The sequence below is a fragment of the Puntigrus tetrazona genome, chromosome 7 (genome assembly GCF_018831695.1).
Source record: "Puntigrus tetrazona isolate hp1 chromosome 7, ASM1883169v1, whole genome shotgun sequence".
NCBI classification, from domain to species: domain Eukaryota; kingdom Metazoa; phylum Chordata; class Actinopteri; order Cypriniformes; family Cyprinidae; genus Puntigrus; species Puntigrus tetrazona.
In genome coordinates this window covers 27381102-27408727 of record NC_056705.1, presented here as the reverse complement: position 1 = coordinate 27408727, position 27626 = coordinate 27381102, and the positions used below count along the sequence as shown (strand labels likewise).

General features: G+C 37.4%; 2 protein-coding genes across 4 annotated transcripts in view; both read right to left on the bottom strand.

Moving 5' to 3' along the window:
* Positions 1-1089, bottom strand: part of b4galnt4b (beta-1,4-N-acetyl-galactosaminyl transferase 4b) — a 61262-nt gene extending 60173 nt beyond the window's left edge. For 2 of the 3 annotated variants that reach the window (XM_043245519.1, XM_043245521.1), the window contains exon 1: positions 219-1089. The gene's annotated coding sequence lies outside the window, so the exon portion shown is untranslated. The remainder of the gene's footprint in view (positions 1-218) is intronic. The other variant, XM_043245520.1, reaches the window with a different exon arrangement.
* Positions 1090-3020: 1931 nt separating this feature from the next.
* si:ch211-288d18.1 (USP6 N-terminal-like protein) lies at positions 3021-26651 on the bottom strand. Its single transcript, XM_043245544.1, has 14 exons — positions 26470-26651; positions 16739-16812; positions 13905-13990; positions 13323-13362; positions 12437-12517; positions 12148-12255; positions 11016-11125; positions 10299-10347; positions 10103-10223; positions 9052-9146; positions 8823-8888; positions 7370-7469; positions 7072-7224; positions 3021-5984 (listed from the first exon to the last, which is right to left on the bottom strand). The coding sequence occupies exons 2-14, from the start codon at positions 16802-16804 to the stop codon at positions 5233-5235; spliced, it is 1827 nt and encodes a 608-aa protein (XP_043101479.1). The 5' UTR covers positions 16805-16812; positions 26470-26651; the 3' UTR covers positions 3021-5232.
* Positions 26652-27626: the final 975 nt, after the last annotated feature.

Sequence of the window (27626 nt, the reverse complement as noted above, 5' to 3'; positions counted from 1 at the left end):
ATGCTGAAATTACGGTTTGCACTCACAATAACAGTTAGACCTGCCGTTGAACACCTGAAATTGTTTCCTTCATACTTGACTTTTCGATAATGACAATTCTAAACTTCCGAGTAGGCTACCGAAGGGAGGGCTATTTATTATAAATGGCATTTGCAATGCTACATAGCCTACATTCGTCAAAAATGCCACAGGCGGCTTTAATAATCGCGAATACTTACCGTAGACGTGTTTTTCTCAGTAAAACTGGCATGTCTAACCGGTGGCACCATGGGAGATGTGTGTGTTGGCTGATGCTGCGCTGTCCTGTGTCTGTCTTGACTGCTCACTTGAGTCCAGCCAGAACAATATTTGGTATAACAAGAGGGGCAGCTCATCATTATGTTATGAGAAGCGCGAATATAGGGAAAAACACACACATTATCACACAGCGACGGATCTGCCGAGGCAGCCGCCAAACTTACTGCACGCGCTCATTTCGTTTCAGGTACGTCTTCATAAACACAGCTTTTGATCCCGAAGTCCCGTTTCTGACATGAGAGTTTTGTACAAATCCTTTTTCCGGGCGCGTTGCGTGACGAGCGGACAACGGAAGTGCCAGATTATTTGTTTTTCGCGGTTTAGTCTCTTGTTTATTGCGAAAGGGAGCTGGAGACAGATAAAGCCGCGCGAACAGCGATGAAGCGTCGCTGTTTTGTGGTTTTGCCTCGCGCCTCTTCTCGCGCTGGGATTCACGAGCACGCTTTTGTTTCTTCGGTCTGTTTCACACACGGGAAAAAAACGACTGGAAACATATTCGCACGGTGCGTTCTCAGATCCTTGTGTTGGGTGATTTTCATTCGTCTTAAGTCCTTTTTGTTTCGGTGTTCTCGTCTACGGAAGAAAACTGAAATATTTTGCTCAGCAGCATCAGCGCGCTTGTCCGACCGCATCCCACAGTTACATCCTGGTCTTCATCTGATGGATAGAGGGCGCACAGTAACAGTGCCTTTACCTGAAGGGCTCAGAGTGATCACTGAACAGTGTTGAATACTCCTTCTTTTTCTTTACTCTGACAGGCTGTTAAAAGACGTTATTACACGATTTTAAAGGGACTAAGTTACTAATGAGTTAATGATGGACGGTCAGGTATTTTAGGATTGCAAATCCCTTCCTTTAGACAGAGACTGCTGTTCGTTATGAGTCATTTATACCACATAATGTTTCAGGCTGTGAAAATGTACGTTTATAAAAAAGTAGGCCTATCCAAAATACATATTAGTCTAATAATCTTCTATTAGGAACTGGAATAGTTTTATTATATATATATATATATATATATATATATATATATATATATATATATATATATATATATATATATATATATATAAATTAAGAAATGTATGCCCAATCTTGTTCAATACCATAATGCACTGAAAAAAGATTAATCAGATTTACTATTTTTTAAGGTAAGTGGATGCAATCAGTGTATTTTTAGCAACATTTAAATAAACTAACTTTGACTAACTTTTCATAATTTATTTAAATGTAACTAAAATAAATAATAATAATAAAAATAAATATTTAATTCTCTCTCTCTCTCTCTTTTTTTTTTTTTTTTTTTTTTTTTTCTGTGACCCTGGACCACAAAACCAGTTACAAGGGCAAATTTTGTATGATTTGTTAGAATGTGACAGCATATTTTACATAATTTTAGCTAAATTTCTATCATCTGTAAAATTAGGCAGCTCCAAAATGTTCTAGTCAATTTAATAGTATAAAATGATATCGTATATTTATTATTTCTTTATGTATGATGTATTTATGTCTATTTATACAAATCTTTTTATATCTAAGTATGTTTTAGGTAGTATGTGGGCATGGTGATATTTACAGCAGATTCTGCTCTGAAGCATGCCTAAAACTCTACCAGAAGAGTCTTTCATTAAAGGCTCACGGAGGAGGGCTGAATAACAGTTTGGTCTCAATCACGCATCATTTAGCAAAACCTTCAGTATGTTTGGATTAAAGGCGCTCCTTTTGGAGATTCATTCAGGCACCTAACCTTTGAAAGCTGATGCCCGACTTCCTTGTTTTGGATGCTGAAACACCAATGGTCTCGATAAACACGTCTTTGAACAGATAACCTCAGGCACAAAGCAGGAGGAGAAAGAGAGGTAGGTGTAATCTCAACTTTTCCAAGCGTGTGGTTTGAGTGCTAATGTACAGCTTGTAAGGGTTATAAACCCTGAGAGTCGTCCGTCTCGGTTCAAAGGAGCTGATAAAAATCAAAGCTGAAAAGAAATTGACAAGATTTTATTATTTTTTATTTTGCCAGCCCAGCCGCTTTGTATATCTCTCTGCTCATCTTTCAACCTGATCTAAAAAGAAATAAATAAAATAAATCGAGATTTTCTTTTTTTCTTCAGATCAAACGTAACCGAAGGCCAGGGAAAGTCACACCCGGCTGTGGCTAAACGGATCGCGGCATGGTCCGATAACCTTTGTAGCATGAAGTGTTGCATTGCAGCACAGATGAGCGCATCGATACCTGCTCAATTATGATGATGAGTGATGATGTGTCATCTTTTTTTTTTTTGCGTATGCTCTATTTCTGTCGGGCCTTCTCTCTCTCGCCGAGGCTCAATTATGATGTATGGCACTAGCAATCTGCCGAGGCGTGGCATCCATCACCCAAACCTGTGTCACCACATGCTGTCAGTGTCCTCCGAGAGCAGGAAACAAACATGAAAGATCCTCGCATTACAGGTAGCCCCGATGATGCTGGCAAATATCTCACTGAAGGTTGAATCTCTGGTGTGTTCTCACTGGGAAGGAGATCTGAACCACCAATCTGAGTCTTTTTTCACTACAAAATAAATAGATGACGATCAATAAACTGGATTATAATGCTCTTGAACTTTTGCTGAGGATGACAAGAGAATCGGTCAGGATCTATTGTAAGCAAACGGTGTATTTCCAGAGCCCTCTTGTGGTCGAACGGAGCGTCTGTCGTGTCGAAATAATTCTACGCAGTCCGATCAAGATTAGAAAACTTCTATTTATGCAAATCTAATTCAAACATGGAATAACAAAGTAAATAGGCATAGCATAATTTCACTATATACAGACGGAATAAAACCAAAGCCTTTTGGTTGGAGTTCTCAAAACTCCTTAAAAGGGAACGTACACTGTCCGTAACTCAAACGCTGCAAAACATATTTTGAATTTCAAGCAGATAAACACGACATTGCAGAGGCATCTGACAGAGTCCATACTGTAATAGTATTTAAAACCATCTACTGTATATCTTAATGCAACGGCGTGATAGCAATTCAACGCTCGACTTACGCCGTTATTCTGAGAGACGAAAAAAGTGCTTAAATATCCTGTTTTAGATTCAAATTTTTAGTTTTACACATAATGACGAGAAGCATGGTTTGACAATGCAATTCACGTGTAACCTCAAAGCGGAATCTGAATCGTTAAAACCTGTAAAATGTAAACCTGAAGCTCTTCCCGGGCACGACCTTCTAAGACCAGTTGACCGTTTATAAAAAGCAAGCCTACGCTAGATAAGACCATCAGAAAGAAAACCTGACATTTAAGTCATTTATGATACAAATCCTATAAGCAGTAAAATACAATACTCTAAAAAGCTAAATGTACAAAATGTTCACGCAAATAAAAAACGGGTACAAATACAAATGCCCAGAAAGCTGTGTTTAGAAACAAGCAGAAAAATATTGTTGAATCTTATTAAAGGCCATGTTTAATATTGCCATCAGCTGGGAAATTAAAGCACAAAGACACTTCAGCTGTCTCAATGAAACTGTGCCAGATCATTTTGAGATGAACATACTTTGACAGACTGCTGCACATGCCATTAAACTATAGTGCGGTGTTTTCTATCAGAATAATAAATATTGGCTTGTGGACTCTGCAAAATTGGCATCGTACCATAAAGCTGGTATCAACAAACAATTCACATCACAAACCGTTCAAATGACCACATACTGTAAGTATATAACTCTACTTTCTTATCAGAAAGGATAAGCTACGGTAATAATTAACGTAGTGATTTGCGATATTAACAAGTAATTGCAATATTCCGTAGAGCCATCCCTAGTGAAAAATAAATATAATAAAATGTATTTCAGAAACATTTATTTCATTCTAAGTATACTACAAATCCATCCAAATATTTATAAACTTCAGAAAAAAAAATACCCTGCAGTTGTACTTTTGGTATATTAAACTAGTATACTTAAAAAAACGACAACTAATTTTGTCCTTAATGCTTTAATTTAAATGTGGAGAAGTACTGCTGAAGATATACTGAAGTATATTTGATTGTGCGGTAACACTTTATTTACGGTTACACCTATTAGTTGCTTAATAGCATGCAGATTACACGAATACTAGCCATTTATTAGTGCTAATTAAGCGCATACTAATGTCTTATTCTAAGTGAAGTTATTCTACATATCTACTCCTACCCAATACCTAAACTTAACAACTACCTTATTAAGAATTTAATGAGGGAAAAGTTAATAGTTAACAACTATTTACCTGTTCTAAAGTGTTACCAACTGTGCTAAAGTGGAACTATTGCAAGTATACTTTAAATATCTTGCATTCAAAGACCAATGCCATTTAAAGATCACACAGTTCTCATCAGTAGTGACGTTGCACCCCAAATAAAGTTGAATTATAATATCAGTAAGTCTCAAATTATATGTCAGTGAATATGTGAACTATACTTAGTATGAAATAAATGGATTTTAAATCTATTTTGTTTTTATAGGGATAGCTTTTGTCTGTTAAAAATCACTGTAGTGAAAATCATTCATACTACACAGCACGGTTCTGATCTTTACATTACAACTTTCACCATTTCATTGAATTTGGACCCAGAAATTGCAAAGACATCGGCGGTGCTGTAGTGTAATCGAGTGGCAGTTCTGTACAAACCCAGAGAGCGTGAGAGATAAGCTGGAAGGCAGTTGTTCATAAACAATTGGCTATATGCTGAGCAGTGTATTAAGCAGTGAGCCAGCTCACTTTTGTTATGAAGCTTTTATCTCCGTCATATGTGCCAGCTGCGATGTTTGTGCAAATGCGTCACAAAGTGAGTTTGAACCAGAGCGAGTTTGAGCTTCAGAAAAGACGAATGCCGAAAAACTGAAAAAAATCAATGATGCTCTCCACAGGAACACTGGCAAAGCACTTGAATAAAAGTCAGTGGGCAGCTTAAAATGTCTCTGATTTGGGCAGGTGCTGGCTGGAAGGAAGCGGGTGCTGGAACAGAGGGTCTGAATGGACTGCGGGGATTCGTTGGGCAGGTAACTGCGGCAGCTCACAGGTTGTCGAGGAGGTCTTAAGTGAGAGTCTCTCTGACAAATTGTCCATATTCTGACTTTCATCGTCCCCTACCTGTCCCTCATAATTTTCAGAACTGAAAATGCCAGAAGGCTGCATGGAAACGGATTCGAAACTGTCTGGGGGTGAATCTCCTGCCACACTGCCCCCTGCTGTCTCTAAAGTGTCCTGCACCGAGTTCTGCGATGTTTGCGAAGGCTTTTCATCCTCCACGTTTGAAGGTGGATTGGGGTCGGACAGCTCCGGTTGGTTTTGGGTCTCGTTAAGCTGGGGTACGGGAGGTTCGTACGGAGGAGGCCATTCCCCGCCGTCCTCGGGGGCTCCTATCATTCCGTCAGGAGTGATGGGAATCTGGCTGTGCACTAGGACGGGGTCCGGGGAGGGGAGGGGGGACATGCTGCCAGTCCCTCCATCGTTGTAAGGCTTCTTTTCCTGTGAAGGGCTGTCATCTAACATGATGGACTCCTGCTGTAGAGAGATGTGTAGAGAGGCAGGTGGTCGTTTGATGAGCTGGGCTTTGCTGGGTGTATCCTCTGAGGGGCTCGGTTTGGGCCGTTTGACTGGAGTTAAAACAACTGGCAGCTCCAGACCCAGAGGTTTTCGTGGAAACTCATCAGGCTTAGCTATGAATACAAAAAAATTAAATGAGAGTGGACTGAGAATGTAAGTGACCTACATGAACTCATTAGCTATGGCCAGAAATATCATCTATGCTGTGAGGTGGACAGAACACCGCATGTGTTTTCATATGCAGTATGAATAATGAAATAATGTGCATTTCACAGTTAAAATGATCGACAACAGCTATAGCAATATATTCTATCAAGCAGGTGCTATTTTGACGGGGTTTTAGAAATCATTTAATATCAAGTTTATTAGACGAGTGGGTTAAAGTACTAATAAATTGTATTTTAAATGCATGTATATATAATTATGTCTTCTCTCCAGAAAGGTAACTACAGTTAATTTGACACTTGTTATATAATAACAAGTTCATTAGAAAGAGAATTTAATATTAATATTAATTAATTTAAATGACATAAGTCTCTCACGTTCACAAAATTAGTTGATGTTTTCAATTTTAATGTTTTAAAATGTAATTTATTTCTGTATTGCGAAGCTGGATTTTTAGCAGCCATTATGCCAGCCTTAAAGGATTCTTTACTATTATTATACCTTTGTTGTATTCACAGAAATTAAATCAATTTGTCTTGTATTTTGTCCATGCATGTTCCTGCTTAATGAATGTTCATCTTTTGATTATTGCTGTTGCCTCTAGTAATTCTATTAATAATAATACTAGTAGTAACTAGTGATTTTTAATTTCCAACTATTTTAAGCTTGCAATATAATAATTTTAATTTAGTCTGTGTAGCCCAATTCTGTGGAAAAACAGAAATGGCAATAATGTGAGGTTTTCAACCCAGCATGTGGATGAATAGAAAGCTCAAAAGAACAGCACATATTAAAAATAAAAACCTTTTGAAACACTGCACTTTTAAAAAAAAATAATAAAAATAAACGAACTAAAATTAAACTTCAACTAAAAATTCATTTTTTTAGTTTTTTCATGTTTCATATGCACATGAGGGATACAAACGGGTTCTGCGGCTCACTGTGACATTTCTTAATAGATTAAAACATTTAAAAAACAACACAATCATACAGCTCCATGCAGTTGGATACAGTATATTAAGAAAATGGCTGAACCTGGTGGTGGGAGGTCAAGCTTCATTTTGCGAAGTTCAGACATAGAAACTTTAAGCTGCTCTATGACAAGGTCGTCACTGAGGTAGATGGACTCTCCTATCTTCTCCTGCAGGAACTCCCTAAGGTCCTCCAGAGACATCTTAAGCAATCGTTCTGAAAATGATTAACTTCAGTTAGCCAAAGTCAAAAGATTTCTATAAAGTTTAATTTATATCAAGGCAATGTCTATTAGCATGCAGTGAGTTGGTTTTGTAAATAAAATTATTATTTATTTCAGTACTGTAAAAAAGGAACTTACTTTTATGGAGCTGAAGGATGGTGTAAGCCATAGCTGTCAGAACTTTCTCACCCTCGAGGATGAAGATGTCCCACAGACGTAAAGTCAAAGTGAATGGGGTCTGAAAATGGTAGAACGCTTTGTAGATAAACTAAGACCGACATTTCTGCACAAAGGTCCTCACAGCATAATGGAAAATATAAACGTGTAGAATATTTCATTTTAAACTGGGGCCTCTGCTGATCTAAAGCTAATCTCCCTAAGCGAGCTGCCAGTCCACAAGCGCAGCTCTGAAACCGAGCTGGACCGGATTCTGCAGTGCTGACAGTGTCTGCTCTCTTTCCTCTCCCAGCAAACCCACAGGATTGTGTGTATGCGCAGAATAAACATTGAAACACCCGTGTCTGCTGGCTAATTGCACACTGCAGCCTCTATCAAGAGGCCCTGACAAAGAAAGAGAAAGGAAGAAGCACTTCAGCCTCCTTCTTTCAGTTTCTTAAAGAGTAATTTCCTCTAAACCGAGTCCGCCATCCTCTATCATGCTTTACAGTATGGCTGCTTATTAGCCATTTTGAAATGAGACCAATATATCATAGGTCCGTTCTGAACCTAATGAGGTTTTTTTAGTACCAATTAGGGCTACTAAAATGAGGTGGATGTCAGAAAGTAGCGATCAGAAACTTAGAAAGTGGTGCAAACTTCAACCAATGACAATTAGTTTGACAGCCATGAATTATGGTCACTGTACCTAAAAATGTTTTCCTCGTGTAACCAAACTGTGTTCATCTAAGTGTGCTTGTTTAACTTTATTATAGATAGATAGATAGATAGATAGATAGATAGATAGATAGATAGATAGATAGATAGACAGACATGAATGCCTGCATTTTAGTTTATTTTCTAAAAGTCCTACACAAGTGTAAACACCCAATGAGCATTTTATGATTCTACTGAAAATCAATTTCTTTCCACAGAGGTGTCCCTGACTTTACACCTAATCATTTGTATTCACCGATTATCAATGCTTTGCTGTTGACATTTAATCCCAGTTCCTCCTTTTGTGTCCACATCTAAAATATGAGTCAAAATCAATGCCTGTATAAACCCGAAAGTCCACTTAACACCTGAACGAGCCTGAGCAGGTCTCACTGCCAGCATCCCTTCATATATAAACGCCTCTCACTTGAGCAGATCCAGAAGTGTTTAGATCCCTTGATGGTTGAATATAATCACAGTTACAATCAGCTGACTCAACTGTTTCATTCAGAGACAGCCAAATGAATCACCACTTTTAGGATGGTCTGCAGTGACTTGAACCAACACTATAATATACACACGGCTGATGTATCATTTCCTTGGCTTTGAGATCTAAACCTAGCATATGATTTATCACGTACACCTATCTACCAATCACCGCTTACATAACACCATTGTCAGTTTGGTTGCAATGCATCTGCTCAGATCAAACACCTACCCTGTCAATAAAACACTGGAGGAACCATTTAGTGCTGTAAATCCCACTGGACATCTGCTCCTTATCCTGATGAGAGTGCGTATAAACAGAAAAAAAAGGAGTGGGAAGAGAAGAAAACTTAGCATTAGATACAGTACCATGTTAAGTGAATGAAGTTAATAGCTATATTTACTGTAACCTAACCAAACTTTTAGGTTTTTTAGTCTTGTGCGTGCCGCAGCAATCATACCAAATGCTTCTTCAGTTTGGGTAAAAGTTTGGAGAGAATCTGGTCATGGTGGTTTTGGAAACGCTGAAGTTTGGGAAATCCAGGAACAAAGAATCCTGTGATGGGTTGCAAATGTGAAGGCATGATAAAAATGTCACGTGTTTCCCAGAACTAGACTTTACAACAATAACCTCCTAAATTCACAAGTGTTTTGAACACTAAGAAAAGTTTCAAAAGTTTTGGGTCAGTAAGACTTGAAAGAAGTTAATACTTTAAAAATTAAATTAAATTGAGAGTTAAATGTTAAGGGAACACTTCACTTTTTTCTGAAAATAGGCTAATTCTTCAAGTTTCTTGAGTTTTATCGTTTTTGAATCCATTCAGCCGATCTCTAGGTCTGGCGATAGCACTTTTAGCATAGCTTAGCATATATCATTGAATCCAATTAGACCAGTAGCATCACATTCAAAAATGACCAAAGAGTTCTGATATTTTTCCTGTAGTTATATTGTGTGCTAAGACTGGTGGAAAATGAAAACTTGTGATTTTCAAGGCCGATATGTCCGACTGTCATTACGGCGTAAAAGTTTACTGCCGTACCAGTGATATCACGCAGCGCCTGGAAACAGCCAAACCCTCTTGCTTTGCACAGGGAGCTGGTCTCGCAAGCTAAGGACTTTTTTCCACAGGTGCTGCGTGATATCACTGTGCCTGCTGCGGCCATGCTAAAGCAGAACATTTCCTTGATTATTAAGCTGGAATGACAGTATATTTCCTGATCATATTGACCAAGAAAATCATTCATCATTTCATTTTCCGCCAGTCATTTTTGAATGTCATGCTACTGATCTAATTGGATTCAATGATCTATGCTAAGCTATGCTAAAAGTGCTATGGTCAGATATATATTATACTGTGTGTATATATATATATATATATATACATACTGTATCAAATGATTAATAATACACATTGATAATATGGCGATTAATTGTTTAACAGCACTATATATATATATCCTTATGAAATGTATATGTTACAAGAAAGAGTAGAATAAATGAAGAGAACTCACCATGCATGGCATGTTTCTGATTGGTTATAAGCTGGGACAAAGCCCAAAATGCATCTTCTTCATTCATGAACATCAACAGTATGGCAGCAATCTGACTCATGCCCTGGCAGTAACTCACTTCCTGTGGACAAGAACAGACAAAGTCAGCAATTATGTAACATCTCTTTATTAAGCATAGATGTGATCGCACACTTACTGTATTGTAAACAGAGTACGCAGAGAGCACATGGAACAAAGACTGCTGCCTGTAAAGAGAAGAAAAGTGTTTTCAGACTCAAACTCTGAAAATGAAACAATGAAACAAGCACACATCAACAACACACGATCCAAACATTCATATTTTTCCACAAAGATGCATTCACTCCTCAAATTAAAGTTGAGGCCCTCCCTTCACGTGTTAGCATTAATGACACCCTTCAGATGAGCAAGACTTTCCACTTGGCTCTCTAAGGCCTGCAATCTATTAAATCCTAAGTGACATCACTCCCTTTTCTGGCCTGCATGGAGAACAAGCTCTGAAAATGCAGAAATCAGCTCCAGAGATTGTCTGCAGAAGCAACGAAGAGAGATCGATGTGCAGAAGAACATCCACTCTGGCACTTTCATAAAACACCTAAATAGCCGGTACAAGAAATGTTTGAGCGAATTTGTGCGTTCGTTTAGCAATAAACACACGCACTGTGCGAGTTCCAGTTTTGTGTCTGTATTTTATGCACATATCAGTCACACTTTAGCTTGGGGACCGAATCTCACTATTGACCTCAAACTTCTAATTTAGGACGCTTTGCAGGATTTATAAAGCCAGGATAAAAGCTAAACAAATATACATGTTTCAATTAATAGACATTATTTCAATATGTAATATAATCGTGCATGTAATCAAATTCGTTGAATGTGTTCAGGTGTTACTTACTTTACACCAAATCGATCCATGAACATGATGTGGTTTCGAAAGGTCCTGTTGATATCAAGGTCAATCTGTTTGATTTCTGGAGAGTACAGCTGGGCTTGCTCCTTCATTCTCTGTCAATCAAACAAATGGCTTTATCAGAAATAGATTCAATATTGATAAGCTGCAATGCGGTACAAAATGACAATAGAAGACAACCGTTTCTAGATTTAATGTATAATATTGTAGGTATAAAATCACATTTTGCAATTTGTTTCTGTTAATGATATACGCTACCATTCAAAATTTTGGGTCAGTTTTAATGTTTTCGAAAGTCTCCTATGATCACCGAGGCTGCATTAGTTTGATAAAAAAAAAAAAACACTAATAATGTGAAATATATACTAGGAACAGCATAAACAGTGACAATAACCAACAAAGTCAATAAAGTCACACAGCAATATACTGTATACATGGAAAGACTAACCACCAAACACCACACAGGTAGAGAACGGTTACCTTGGAGACTAACTAGGATCATTTAAAAATAAACAAAAGAAAGCAGGAAATAAATACAGGGACCGACAGAAATACATACCAACATAAATGTCCTCGAAACAGCAGTTTTAAAACACAGCATTTATATGAAAATAGACATATTCACTAAAATTGTGGATGTTTTTACTCTCACTGTAATGTCAATGTAATGTCCTTGCTAAAGAATATAAATTACTTGAAAAAAATCTAACTGACTGCAAACATTTTAATGGTAGTATTCAAGAGCACTGTGTAATACATTTACAAAAGCACTTGTGCAAAGCATGTAATAAAGGATATTACCACCGGCTCACCTTGTTCGGAGAGACATTGTGAATACTTTTTGCTTGCCATAAAATCTCAGCGGATCTGAAGGTTTGTTTTTCTTGTATTTTGTTCTCTTCTATCTCTTTCCATGCCTTGTATCAGCCATCTGTCTGTTTTCAGATCACTCTCTAATCCCTTTGAAATAGCTCTACCACAAACACCACTCCAGTAATCCCACTCTCACCAAACACCCGGCTTTAGGCCAGCAGAGACTCGCCGCTACATAGTGTCCACAGGTCACAGCTAAATCTGCTGAGTGACTGTGTGTCAATGTATACTTTTTATGTTGTACCTCATATTTTCCTGCATTGTCGCTCTTGACTTTCTCAACATCCAGTAGCAGGGCCCAGGCCTGTCCTCTTAGCTGTAGTGGGATGCCTTTATACACCCTCTTAATCATCTGCACAAAGACACCAGCAGTAAGCACAAGTGTGTGTGTGTGTAAGTGTTTGTGTGTCTGCGTGTTTGTGTGACTGTGTGTGTGTGTTTTAAGCATCAGTCCAGTTCTCTATGGAGCTACATCACAGTGCTCTCTCTGATTTTGAGAGAAATTAATCACAAATTCTTGAACTGAAGCTCACCCGGTCACTGTTCCTGTACTTGCTCCAGTTTTTCAGCATCTTCAGCCATTTCTGCACCCTCTCGATCTCTACCTGTTTTTGCTGCACAAGGAAAAACAATGAAATCAATGAATTATGATTTGCAAAAACTAAAAGGAATCACAATTAATTTGCAGGTTATTTATCATTCGAAGTGAAATACACTACCATTTAAAGGTTTGTTGTCACTAAATAGAAAATAAAAATAAATCACAAGTCACAAAACAAAAAAAACCTTCCTATTATTTAAATAGCATTTTTTTTATAAAGAATTAAATAGTAAAAGCCAAAAGAATATGTCATCAGGGGTATATGGTGCATAGCACACATGCTTCTAATCTTCAGAGTCCATTACCAGACAGGTATGAGTATAAATATCTGCTACATGACACAAACAACCCTCTTGTGTTTTTGTCCAAGGAAGCAGTATTTCTTTCCTCGTTTGTACAAGTACTCTGGGATTAGATGCAGAACAGGCATTCAGATCACCCTGCTGCTATTAACATCTGTTCTGAGGACAGCTTTCACTCTTTCCACCACTAGTCTTTAACCTTTACGTGCCACAACACGACTGCACAAATGTCAGCTGGGAAATGCATCAGCCACCTCCACGCTGTTAGTACATCACATGAGAGCACACCTCCAGACAGCCCAGCTGTGTCTGCCACACACTCTTATGTACTAAATGCTAATGTCTGAAGGTCACCGTAAGACGTTTAACAAAGGAGTCTCCACACTCTTACTGATTCAACCTGTGATCGTTTGTGATTTTAAAAAACACTGTTTGAGTAGTATATTCACATGCTGTTTGCATACACATCACATGCATAATATATTTACACTCTTAATTAGTGAGCGTCTACATTACCTTCTCTTCGAGCACACTGGGTGTGGGTAATTCTTCTTCACTGTGGGAAAAATAAGAGGGTTAATAAAAAACAATACTAGCATACCACTGCTGTCTGGCTGGCATTAGACCATGAGATAGCCCAAAAAAAAACAGTCGGCAATTGCAATTGTAATTTGTACAGTTGCAAATGTAATTTGCTGTTAGATTTAAGCATAATTAAAATCTTAATGTATGCTACAATTTAAAGTTTTGATCTCTTACACTCACCAGGGCTTCATTTATTTGATAAAAAATACAGAAAAAAGTAAAATACTATTGAAATTTACAATCACTTCTATTTGAAAATATTCAGAATTCATGAAAATAGTCTGAAAATAGCAAAGCTAAATAAATATGTCTTATTATCATCAGTCTTTAAATCAGTTGCTTAATTTCTAATAGTTTATTTACTTATTTATTTACTTGTTTTTGCAGAAACCCTCATGAACACAACATCATTTAAAATGTTATATATTTTACATATATATAAAAAAGCCTTTATTTGAATGCAACTGACCCCCCCCCAATATGAAAATATGCAGAGTTTTAAGCAGGACTTACTGAAGAAATCCAAAGCGATCTGTGACTCTGTATATGCTGTAGTCTGCATCCTCCCAAGGATCGATCTGAACTCCTGCGTCTCTACCCTGAAATATACACAAGCGGATACTTCGTGTGACTCATCTAAACACAAACAGTGAAGAGTTTATCAAAGGTAAAACAAATCATCCATTTCCAAGCACCTTCAAATCCAGCAGATTCAAAATCAGAACTGTGACCTTTGCTTTAACAAACTCCTAAATTGCTGGTTATTAACAGTTAGTAAGGTAGCTGTTAAATTTAGGTACTGATAAGGGATGTGGAATATGTTAATGCAGAATATGCACTTTTTAAGTACTAATAAACAGCACATATGTTAATAATAGGCATGCTAATACGCAACAAGTTAACAATTGTTGAGTGACAATTGGTCCCTATTACTAAAGTGTTACCTATTAAATTATTTGTTGGTACACTTCTGTGGAAGCAGTAAACCAATAATTCAAATCTAATATATACTGCATTTATTAGGTGGTTGACTAGATTTTCAAAGAAATGTTATGTAATACACTTGGGCTAGTTGTCCAAAAAACAAAAAGAACATATCATACATGAATGCATCACAGTTTTGCTTAATAATAAAAAAAGAAATATCACTGACTATCCCTACCTGATCTCATGGCATAAACGTACCTTGGTGCACTTTTTAGCGAGACGCATACATATCACTGCAGTTTCCAAAATAAATAATCACTAGAGGCAGTAAAACCCTGACACCTTTTATTCCTTATCACATAAATGTAAAAAATTTAGATTAACAAAGTGTTATTTTTGTTATTAAGTACTTATCATGTTATGACAATATTAACACGCTGGAATATTTGAAAACTGATGGTTTTGAACATTAGCGTCACACATATCCAGCTTCATATCTATGGGTTTTCACAGACTGTAGGGTTTGTTCGGTAGCTCACAGAATACAGATACATGCTTGAGACGCAAGCAGCTTTGGTTCGAATCCTGTAACAAAAAACTGGTTTGGCAAAACTGCATAAAAGGAAGTTGAAATGACATGGTTGGTTTTGCATTTTTTAACTTCTTCGGGTAGGTTTGGGGTTGAATTTAGTGTAGGGTGTATTTCCAACATGATAAAGCATACATTTTTAGTGACCGTGCCTGGATATTTAATCTAATACACTTGTGTTTTAGCGTCACTCAGTGGACATTGCTCTTTGAAACTGCGGCGACATAAGTAAAAGTGCAAGGGTATGTATGCGATGTATCTACTGTAACACAGAAAGCATTTACAGCTGTCGAGGAGAAGTGTGTTCAATGGCAGATCTGAAACCTTTTAATTTGTTGCTATATGGTCATCAGCAGCAAGCACACAGCTCTTCCCCCTTTTGCCTTTCTACGGCCTGCTAACCATTCTAGTGAAATTACAAAAAGCAAACAAATGCGTCCTAAGTGCTGTCATACGTCCATTGACATATAGCTGTAATTTTGATTTATGAGCGGAACATTTTAATGCTCTGCACTTATTTAACAGAATTTGCACCCTGTCAGAACAGCTGACGTTTAAAAGCTTTCCCAGTTGCTGTGCATTGATTCCCTGAGGGGAGGGGGGCGGCTTTTCTCCTGCCCTCCTCTCAAACCCATGATGGAGAGAAGTGTGGAAAGAAAGCAGCGGTCCGTGACAGACAGCCGAGGATTACAGTCCCAGTATTTCCCAGATTAAAATGAGTCTGTAAGAGAATGTCATGATGTGCCACGGCCAAACTGATCACCACGTTGGCCATTTACTCCGCAAACACTTTGCTGACTTGAAAATCCTCAGTTTTCTACCCTAGCGCATAAATTCGCCTCCCCATTTTTCCCCTCTTTCGCATCTCAGGGAGTTTTTCCTCGCCACAGTGTGTGTTACGCAAAAAGCTCCATGCACATAAAATAGACGTGACTCAACAACCACAAAGACCGCAGCACATGTGAACAACCCGATGTAAAATAAACAACATCCACGAAATGTACAAATTGAATTAATAAACTAAGAAACAAAAGGAAATCCCCTACGCTTGAACATCCCCATGCTTGCAAAAGTAATGCAAACTATAATTTATTGAAAATGTTTGGCTCTCGTGACCTCCGTCGGGCATACTCAGACCACTTTTTCCCTACGCACCTGTCTGTCGCCTGCAGGTGTGTGACGACTGATTGCTAATTGAAAATGTCATTAAGGAAATGCCAAACTGTGACACAGATTCAAACAAGACAATCCATTTCCCCAGCAAATGCTGCTAATGATAGCAATAGGCAAATAATTAGCATTATGTACACTACCGTTCGTTTTTGTTTTGTTTTTGTTATTAGTCATTTATGCTCACCAAGGCTGCATTTATTCAATAAAAACCAGTAAAACAATAACACTGTGAAAAATCGTTACATTTAAAGCTTTCTATTTTAATAAACTAAATTTTCTACAGTCACTACAGTCGTTTTTAATATAAAATGTTTTAATATAATATAAACGATTCTTACTATTATCCGTATTGAAAGCACTTTATTTATTTGGAATATGAATCTTTTGTAACATTATGCACATGTTTACTGTAACTTTTGATCATTTTAATGCATCCTTGCTGAACACACATACGTATTCATTTCATTTCTTACATTTAGACGGCAGTATACATATCAATTAGCAAAAATATGATTTTATTAGTTAGTCGTTAGCTTAATGTACAGTATATCAAAGGAAACAGGCAATCTTGAATAAATTACGGTAACTATCACCGTATCTGTGCTTTAATACATATCAGAACAAAGTGTACGTGCAAAGGGAAAATGGCACAATTTACCTTATTATATTTAGAGATGATCTCAGTACGTTCCTCTGCTATCAGCACCTCTATGTCCTTCTTCATGTCAATATCTAGAAATATAGCACATAAGGAACAATTAATGACAAGAAGAAAAATAAATAAAGACAAAAAGCTGAACAATCTGGAAGACAGATTTTTATGTTTTTTAAGGGCTATATTTGAAGAGATGAAGTGATTCAATAGTCACTTTCCCCTTTGAAAAGAGCTCAGCAGAACAGGAAAAATATAGACGGATCATGAGTGCAACATATTCCTCTCATTCAGAACAAGAAACTGGTCCAAACTCAGATCTTGTTGGCACTGCGTAACCTGAGCTTTCATAATGTTTTGAAGATCCCGTTGGTCATATGAAGGCCGTGACTGTCTCAGAAACATTAGCCCCATGGGAACCACAGAGCCAGAAGAAGGGAACAAAGGTTCCCGCCGGGCTTCAGCTGTCTGAGAGTGCTGTGTGTCTGCTGAGTCTGTCGCACACACAAAAATAGACCCGGACCGAGAGAGTCACCCACTGCGGGACACAGCACTGCATGACACTCCATCATGTGTCACATTCACTATTTCCAGCCCATCGCCAAATCATACCATCCGACATTTAATACTAAAAACACAGCGCTGTATTTCTTTGAATGACAAGTCACTTGCCCTCAGCGTCTGTTGTGTTTGTACGGTACCGTCAATGACATTTGCTAACAGAGAAGTACACTCCTGGCAAACGCTGCCCTTCTTCTCACTCTAAACCTCTTCAGATTTCCTAACTGTTTAATTTCCCTGTGTTTCCCTCGCTTTCGCTGCTTCTTAAAGTTTGCTTATATCACATGGCTGTCAAAAAAGTACTGACACGAGGAGAACAAGCGAACAGAGAAGCTGATCTATGTGTTTCCTGAAAGCACAGTAATAAGTGTTTATAGGCATCTTCAGGCACAATCGTGGTTTGAGAGAGACTAGGCTTCCATGGCTTTCAAACCAGAGGAACCACAGGAAATAATTCTGTTCTTATGAATTTTGTACTACTCAATGAGAAAATCATTTACTGAAAACCCCAAACCACGGTTTGTGAAACTGAAGAAAAACAAAAGACTTTACTAAGCATTTTTTTTCTCATTAACCACTGGCATTATATTACATTGTATATCCTTTCACTAAAATCCCTCTCTGTCAGTTGAAAAAAGGGGTTACAAGGGTTGCTGAGGTAGTCTATGGCATAGACATTGTAAAGCATTAAAAACAAGTAAGGTTATACATAAAAAGTCTGGCACAACACCAGTCCAAATAATCCATTTTTACTGGAAAAACTGAAATGATTTATTAATGCTGATTTAGGTGGTGATAATTAAATATTCCAATAATTGATTAATTAATACACTTTTATTTTCATTTTATTTTATTTTTTATTTTATTTATTTATTATTATTATTATTATTTATTTTCATCTTAGATATTTTGGATAAATGAAAGCTACTTTTCAGTATCTAGTAAAATAATTTCTGTGTAACTAGCTTTTATTTTTATATTTAAAGGACACTTATTTTGAATAAGTTATTAAAAACATTAGCCTCCTTATAATAAAAATGCATCATGATATTAACACTTTACAATAAGGTAGTTCATTAGTTAACACTGGTTAACAACATCAGTAAACCTTAACTAAGAATGAACAATACTTCTATAGCATTTATTAATCTTAATGAATATTAATTGTAGCATTATTAAAATCACAATTTGTTTTTAATGTTAGTTAATGCACTGTGAACACAAACAAGCAATGAACAGCGTTATTTTCATTAACTAACATTAACAAAGATTAATAAATAGTGTAATAAAGGCATTGTTCATTGTTCATGTTAGTTAAGTCATTATCTAATGTTAACAAGAACACCTTATTGTAAAGTGTTCCCAATATATGTTGAATTGAATAATGAAACCAAGATTCATACCCCTACTTTTGAGATGGCAGAAACCTACTGACACACAGATATTCCGACTATGAACAAAAACCATAGAAGGTCCAGTTTTGATGTAAATTGAAGTATTTGCACAGCAGAAGAATTAATTGGGGAAAAAATGTATCTCAAGAGTCGTTTTGGAATTGGATCGTGACGGATAGTGAAGTGTCTTAACATTCCCACCCTAAAGTTGAGTTTGATGTTAAAGAAAGCTTATTTATTTTATTTAACTAGTTTGAGCACTTTATTTCAAAAATATTTTTTTCTATTGTGGCTGTTGTGTTTCTATTTATGCTTACAAAAACTTAAATAAAAAGTTGTTGTTGTTGTTGTTGTTATTATTATTATTGTTGTGACAGTGTGTATTAAGTGTATCATTTAACGTTTCCCCTATGGTCTAGACTAGAGAGAAAAAACAAAGATCGCAACACATAGCATTATCGAATCGCAATACTTGCAGAATCGAAATTTGTAAACTAAGTAAATAAATAAATATGTGAAGGATGTAGGCAGTCAAACATACACAACTGTTAGCCAATCATAGTGGGGGGGCGTTTACAATCACCTATTCAAATGAACTGTTCTGATGAGGGTCAAAACAGGACAGAAAATAGCCCATTACCTTACATTATAAATAAGCAATTAAAAAAACAACAAAGGCAGTTCATGAGCCCTTCAACCTGCACACTAAAGAGTCACCTTCAAAAGAACTGATTTGAAATCTGAATAAGCTGGCCTTATCCCAGATTTACAAAAATAAACCAAGACGTCAAAAAAATGTTATTTGTCAGACACCCTAATCCCGTTTCACAAGGATAAGCGTTAAAATCCTTCCTTCTCCTGAAAAAATCGGTGTTGTCATCTGTCACCCTTGCAGCAAACAGGTCAAGGATTAAGTTATGCAATCTCTGATGAAACCCCAGATTATAAACGTCAAGACTGTCATTCTCAATCTTTGTGTGCTATGAAGGATCACATGCTTTTTCCCTTAACATCCACTGAACTTTTTTCCACCCTTTCTCTATGACGCAAATAATTAAATATGTGTCTTGTTTATTTCGTATCATTAAAAATACAATTACAACATATTACAATTAAAATGATGAATGACTCCAACCAAATCCTTGCAGAACCACAAAAGCATATCCCTGAATTCCTTTCAGCAGAATATCTGAGAAATGCATTTCCACTGCATCCCAAATGTGAGGTGTCAACAAGGCCATGGCAGATGTTTTCTGAGGGGCTAAAGGGACTGTTTGATTGATAGTATACGACAGTCCCCAAAAGGAGGGACAAGACTTCCTCAGAGGGACCTTGTCGCAATATTATTTAAATAATCTTAACATTGTGACATGTGGAAACTTTCCACTTTTGAAGACTGGACTGCTGCATTTGACTTGAGAATGAGAGAAGAAGAAAAACTGTGGTTTGGTAGCTCGGTCGCTGGGTTTGCGTACCATCCCCCTTCAAGGGGGAGAGAAAGAGAGAGAGGACTTACAGGGGACTGTGATGATCAAGCATTTCATACAGACCAATCAGCTGTCGGCTATTATACATTCTGTATTTTACCATTGGCTTGTATCACTGTCGTACTTGTGTATGCGTGGTTCTGTTCACTCAATTTGAAATTTCAATGAGATTCAACCTAATTGAAGAATGCATCTATATAGAGTTTTTATTATTTATTGAAAGCCACTTCTTGTGATCAAACACAGAAAGTTACTTGGCGAATTCACTGGATCAGAGAGTTCAGTTTCAGTTATTCCTGAAGAACAAGTATGACAGAAATGAGGTCAAGATATTATGTCCCTGTTTGAATGAAGCCTGGGTGGGGTTTTTATTTTGATCGCTTGTGTCAGTGTAAAAGTGTCTGTTCGATTCATCTGGACTTTCCATTTTAGGCCTGACTGCCGCTCTGCTCCAACTCTGTTCATGAGTAAAATACAAGGGAAAATGTTGACCTACGGGCATAGATCTTACACAAGGTGCCATAAATAGCCATTTCTCCAGAGAGCCGGAGTCTAACGGTTGGCTTTCTAATTGTCTCAGCTTTCACTAGTGTATGGAATGACAGGCCTTTCTGCTGAACTTCTTCCCAGCTGGATGTGAAAGTCCATGCCTGACCTACTGTAGGAATCACTGCCCATTAGCCTCCAAAAATACAGACACTACGGTCAGAATAAGTTCTCGTCAAATCTATAGTATCTTAGTAAGTGGTTTATGTTTATGATAAAAAGATCAAAACAGCAAATTAAACAATGTAACATTATGCCATAACTCAGGAAAGTACAAACGTAAAGGTCATATTTTTGTAATGTAATAATGTTTGTCGATGTTACTAAAAGTAATTATACACTCTATTTGAAATGAGTTTTAGCACATAAAGCTGATGTCAGAGTAGTAATGAACTGGTTGCACTTTATTCTACAGTAACGTACACTTACAGTGTACCTAAGAAAGACCTGGTAGTACCCAGTAACTAGTACCTAGTTATTACCTAGTTATTGTTATTACTCTAAGAAGTACATAGTATGAACATGAACAACAGGATTGTAAAAATAAAAATGCTACCGATGGAGTTGCTGTTCACCCAACTGAAGAATATTTTCATGAAGAAGACAATAACTTGAATGTATGACAGTAAAAAAAAAATAAGGGGATCATTGTGGCCTGAAGCTATGAATTATTCATGTTTGCTGAATGAGGACTATGTTTGTTGGCAAGCATACATATTAAGAGGGGTCTTCAGCATTTTTAAAGAGAAATATGCATGAAAACATCGCTTTTAATTATTTTCATACTGCTTTTATTAAAAGTCACTATATCATAGTTTTCTGGCCCGGAGCTGTAGGGCAGAAACTTACGTAAGGTTTTTTTGTTTTGTTTCGTTTTTTTAAGCTTGTCACATATTTATCCAGTTATGCGGAGGAGCTTAACGCACACACAAGGGCTTCAAGTCGAATAGCTGTCATTCTCAAGACATTGCACTACACGTTGGAGACTCATTTCAAACTGTGACATCAAGCCTTGCTGGCCAGGGGCGTGCGCCGAAATCTGAGGACCAAACTGAGTCTAGTGTGGTTACGGAAAGAAAAAAAAAGACTACAGTGACTGGTTCCCTTCATGCAAGAAAACAAAGAGGTCAAGGTTTAAGCAAAGCCAAGACTGGACGGTACGACGCTTTTTGTTTGAGGAAAGAGTTCTGATTCAGAAAATCATATAGGTCTGCCCTGTTGACATTTACTGTTCTGCTGTGAAAGAGAGAAGGTAAACATTTAGAGCCGGGGAGAGTAGAAGTCAGCAGGGGGAGAGCAAGGACAACTGGCATCACTCGCACCGCCATCTGGGTGGGCCGTCACCGCCTCGTACTTGCTCACAGATGTACAGCACTTCAACACACTGAGGGAGCCTTGTCCTGACTGAGAGTCTCTCACACACACAGTGGGAGCAACACCAAGACCAATTATTAATGTGGCAAGTTGTTTGGTTAATGTACTCGGGTTCAGTGCTGAGCACAAGCATATGGCAGTGACGAGTGTTAACATCTGAGTGACTGGTAACTGAGTAGTAGTGCTGGAATGGTCACAGTTGCCAGTTTTACACAAAATGGACATAAAAAAAAAATCTATATTATGTGAACACCTCCCCACAGAGGTAAGGATATATACCTTAGATGGAAAACTAAATCCTAAAGAGGAAATACTTAAAAGAATCTCCAAAACCTGAAGCATGCAAAAAAAAAACATCTGGTAACACTTTAAGTGTCCGAAGGAAGGAAATGTGCAATACCTACATTCATATGTACCAAACTACGTAGCCATGGCCTAGTGGTTAATGGAATGTGCTATATATATATAGATAGATAGATAGATAGATAGATAGATAGATAGATAGATAGATAGATAGATAGATAAATGTAATATTAACTGGCTTCTGCACAAAATTATGCAAACGCAAAAGCTGAACTGTAGCTATAAAATATAGCATATATGTTGAACATGCTATGAAAAACGGCCTGTACAATGAATGCATTTACCATAGTATGAGATACATCATTGCATGTATGTGAGACAGAGCTACTGTATTTTGCTTACAATAAATGCAATATGCTTCTAGATTCAATGAGTGTAAAATAAAAACGAGCTTAGCACTGATGAAAAAAAAAAGATTTATATTGTTTTGGTAAAATTGAACAGGTTTAATATTTAGCAAGTAGAACTCCATTCTTCAAAGTTATTTTACATTGCTTTAGTGATTTCCTTTCAACATCCCTGACAGTAAGCATTTCAGTGACCTACAGCAAATGCCTCTTTGCTACTACAGTATTTGCTGCACTATTCAGCATAAATTGTGAGATCAATGCAAAGTAATCACTTTACTGTCAGAGTCATAGCCTAGCATCCAATGCACTGAGCTATGTTGTTCATTCAGAGGATACAAATCTGATGCAAATTTGAGACAGGTAGAACAGTCATTTCAGCCTGTTCTCCCTTGTCATTTCATGTCCCACTTCTCTACCGTAGCACTCAATACTACGGGGAACAGACCGAAAATAAAACTTAATAAAAAGAAAGCCTTGAAATTAAACTGATCTGATTAAGATAAACCTCAGTGAATAGCGCCAGTGTTAATGTCATTGCCGATGAATGATAAGGCTATGACCACATGGATAACAATTATGGGTAACGGGGGTGAATAAAAAGCTCATTATTCAATAACCATTATTTATTTATTTAATTTACAATAAAAAAAAATCAATAGCTGGCCAAGCAACAGAGATCTTCCCACAGAGATGGCCATTTTAGGCAATGTTTAGTTCATTGTGGTATACAAAAATGAATGAGCTTAAACTGACAAATAATTATAATTATTATTCTTGACAGTCAAGCGTTAGCATACATATTTTACATACATAATTTAACTGCATGTCAAAAATGAGCTTAAAAACATTATTTGGCTCAAAGGGATCGTCTGCATTTATTTATTGACCACAATGTCCTTCCAAACTTGTATGTCTTTTGTTCCTCTTCAAAACATACATTTTTAAGGGTTACTCCACCCCAAAATGGAAAAAAATCTAATTGGGAAACTATTAATCACTTACCTCCATGTCATTGTGTATTTAGGCTTCGATTAGAAAGAAAACGCATCTGTGTGTGGTGTCTGACACAAAACTGCCAATGTGCGTCCAGCGGATGCTCTCCAAAATGGTGCAATGCTACGGTACCAAATTTGTTGAATAAAGTCTTTAGTTTTGTTTTATTTTCCTACAAAAAGTATTCTTGTCGCTTTGCTAACATTACAGTTTAACCACGGATGGCAGATGCACTATTCTGACGAAGTCTTTCATACTTTTCTGAACCTTGACAGCGTTATTTACTTGGCAGTCAATGGGACTGTAATAAGCCTCTTGGTCTTCATCTAAAATATCTTAGATTATGAACAAAGCTTTTACAGGTTTGGAACGACATTGGGGTAAGTGATTAATGACAACATTTTAATTTTGGGGTGGAGTAGCCCTTTAAAGAAGCTTGAGAGATTGCTGTCCTTCAGTTGAAAGTCTATTCCACATTTGAGCTTCCGCAAAAACTAATGAGGGTTACATCAACTGAGTACATTTGAGCTTCCATGCAGCCGATATTTCATGAGCTCCATGTATGTGCATGACTAATGTTTATTTGTGGAAAAAAAAGCCTAAAAACTAAATGCTTGATTCATATGGATCACTTCTGGTCTTTATTAACTTTATTAACATCAACGTTTTGGTGGAATGGACTTCAAGTACACTTTCAATAGTTAATTGAAATTGTATTATTATTATTATTTTTACATGTTTGAAATTAAATAACGGTGAGTAAACAATGATTTCATTTTTGGGTGAACCAACTCTTTACAGGCAATATTTGTGAAGGATTGAAGCAATGCTGCGTCACAGTAGCAGTAATTGGATTGAAAAATAAACGTTTTAGGACAAAGACTGTGAAACATACATAAACAGATTCGTAAGAATAACTAATCCCTATGACATCAACAAAGAGCAAGAGAAGATAATGTGCAGGCTAGTCTCCGCCTCAGACAGCACACCCACAGACCTCCCCCAATCCACTGACTGACTGTCTCGTGTATATCGCACCCAAAAATGAGTGAAATCACCAGTTAAAACCTGAAAACAAAGCGGACTTGTATCGTATTTTGCCCTCGCTTAGAAAGTTTTAGCTTGTTTTTGACCAGACTGTCAATGACCCAAAAGTCTGGCTCTACACGCACACCTATCAGCGAACCGTTTATTCGTCTGCCAGATGAGCAGTTTTTATATTTAGTGACTGAGTCGTCCATAAAGAGTTCGTTGCACCGGTGTGCGGGTTCATCTGAATACAAATCCTGAGATGAACTTCTGACTATCACGGAAAAGGTGTATCCCATACTTTTGAGTCAATACAACAATTTTGGAAAAATAACTCTCATTTCTGCTCTCGCCTAGTTAAATGAGGCCAGTACGACACCGGAACGGATGTAAAACGCATCTGCAAAGAAGCCCACCCAAAAGCTTACACACAGATCTGTCATTGGCCTACTTCCATCTACTGAACATCTGTGTAGGGAAAAGCGGCGTGATTTACCCCCTAAACGTGCGCGTGTTTGTGTATGGAAACAAATAGAGATACACTGACCATGTTTTCTCTTATGGAAACGCTGGAGATAATCTCTCTTTGGATTTTAATCAACTACACGCACACAAAAAAAATACACAAAAACAGTAAATTGCCAAATGTAGGCCACGAGACCAAACAAAAGCATTTCTTAAACAGATTATCTTACTTTTAACATTTAACGTTTATTTCAAAGAAGACATGATCTAATTACAAAAACCACAACATTTTCTGATTATGTAAGTGTCTTGTGTGTAAATGCATAACCAGATTAAGCCAATTATCCTGTATCTGCAGTTTATAGTGCTATACCGTGTGGTATTTTTATGGATATGACCGACAATTAATAAATGGGTGCATTTGTGGCAGTTAACAAGTAATAACAGATACAAATACTATTAATAACAATAAAAAATAGTACCAGTTTATTCGTAATATTCTGGTTATAAAGGAATAGGCCCTACAATGTTCCACTATCTCTAGCACCTCCAAATCAGAATAAGAGATATAGAAAAACTAAAACAGTAAAAGAAAATGTGCACGTAAACATGGCCATTAAAAAAGAAGAAAACGCAGACACAAAGGAAAGCATTAGAGATGTGTCTAAAATATGGAGATCCCAAAAACGAATCACCTGAACTGCACAGGACTGAAGGATGCATTTGAGCTGTGATCAAGAGGGACTGTTTGTAAACAGCTTCCATTTAAATCCGATCAAAGCGAATGGGATCTATTGCTTTCTCGCGTGCGTTTTCATAAACCGCTTCTTAAAATAACTACCAGTGTCACGCGCATCTCGATTCAAATCGAGGGAATTAAAACAGGCGACAAGACGTAAATAACCGAGATGTCGCTAAACGTGGAAGGATGTCAAAAACGCTCTCGTCCCAGCTGCAAAATGATAATAAATATGGCTATCTGCGCATACCGTTCATTGTAACGATAAAATAACAGCCGTTGTGTCGTTGCAGCTCTTTCTCTGGCTGTATTGGATCTTGCATAATACCGCTGTTATGGTATGCAACGTTCAGGAGCAGTAAGAATAAACAGAGAACCGAACGCTATCGGCGAATTCATCAATAAAATCCCCCCATACATGAAAAAAAAATATTACCGTTTAATTGCAAAGACTCTTCATTCCTTCGTCGCTGGAAACACGGGAGGTAAAGCGAAGCGAATAGCTAAAATCCCGTGGCGAATACAATAGCTGCATGTAACAGAGCAGAGCGCGAGGCAGCGCGTCAGAGAGCGCTCTGTAGCAGCCTGCAGTTCGATCCTGGCTGGCAGCTGGTCACGTGACCCGCCGAGGACCGCCGCTCGCGGGGCCGGTCACGTGACAAGCCACAGACAACGACGAGCGTCCGTAGGCATCGACTGAGCGAGCGCATCTGCACGCATCTGTTTGAGGGATGTTATACAAACTTTATGCAAAATATCTTAAGTTTGTGTTGAGCCTCAAAGGTACACCCGAAACTGAAGTGCCACGTGAGGTTTTTGCAGGCTCAGATTTAATGCACAGTAACCTTTTAATTCGTAATGAAGATATTGGGACAGGCAGACAGAAAGACGAGAGACAAACAGCCAGACAGATGTCTGTCGTCAACAAATCGAAAAGAAAACAAGTGCGATAGCGCCCTCTGTTGGTGGGAGAGTGATAACGACGGGTCTGACCTGGAGTAGGCCTGCATCATGTTATGGGGTGACACGTTTGGGCTATTTTTTTTTTGGTTTATAATACACCGACTGTGTCGAGTGTTGTAACAAGTTAAATTAAAATCCTGTGTGATTCCCACGATCATAGTCAAAATATAGTCATTTATAGTAAATAGTAGTAAATATAGCCTATTGTACTGTCCATGTTATAGTATTTACAACACTTTGTTAATAAAAGCTGCAGCAAACTGTATAGTGAACTGATAAACTGTGAAAAATACTGTCCCTGCCCGGAAAAAAAAAAAAAAAAGCTAAAATTGACTTTTGGCTTGTTGACTGGTATTAGCTGGTTTAAGAAGGAAGTAGTTAGTAGACAAGCTAAATTTGTTTATTACTATAGATGTTAAAACCACAACAACTACAGAATACCACAACAAATAAATCAGAGATACGAAAAGACATTTTCAAAACTACTTATTTAACATCATCTAGTCACTTAAAACATCGTCTAGTCACAACAAAAATGCAGTTTCTCATTCATGCAACCGATTATGTTCATTTGTCTGTGGTTTCCTACATTTTCAGTTGCTAATATCATGTTGCTCAAAATGTATTATG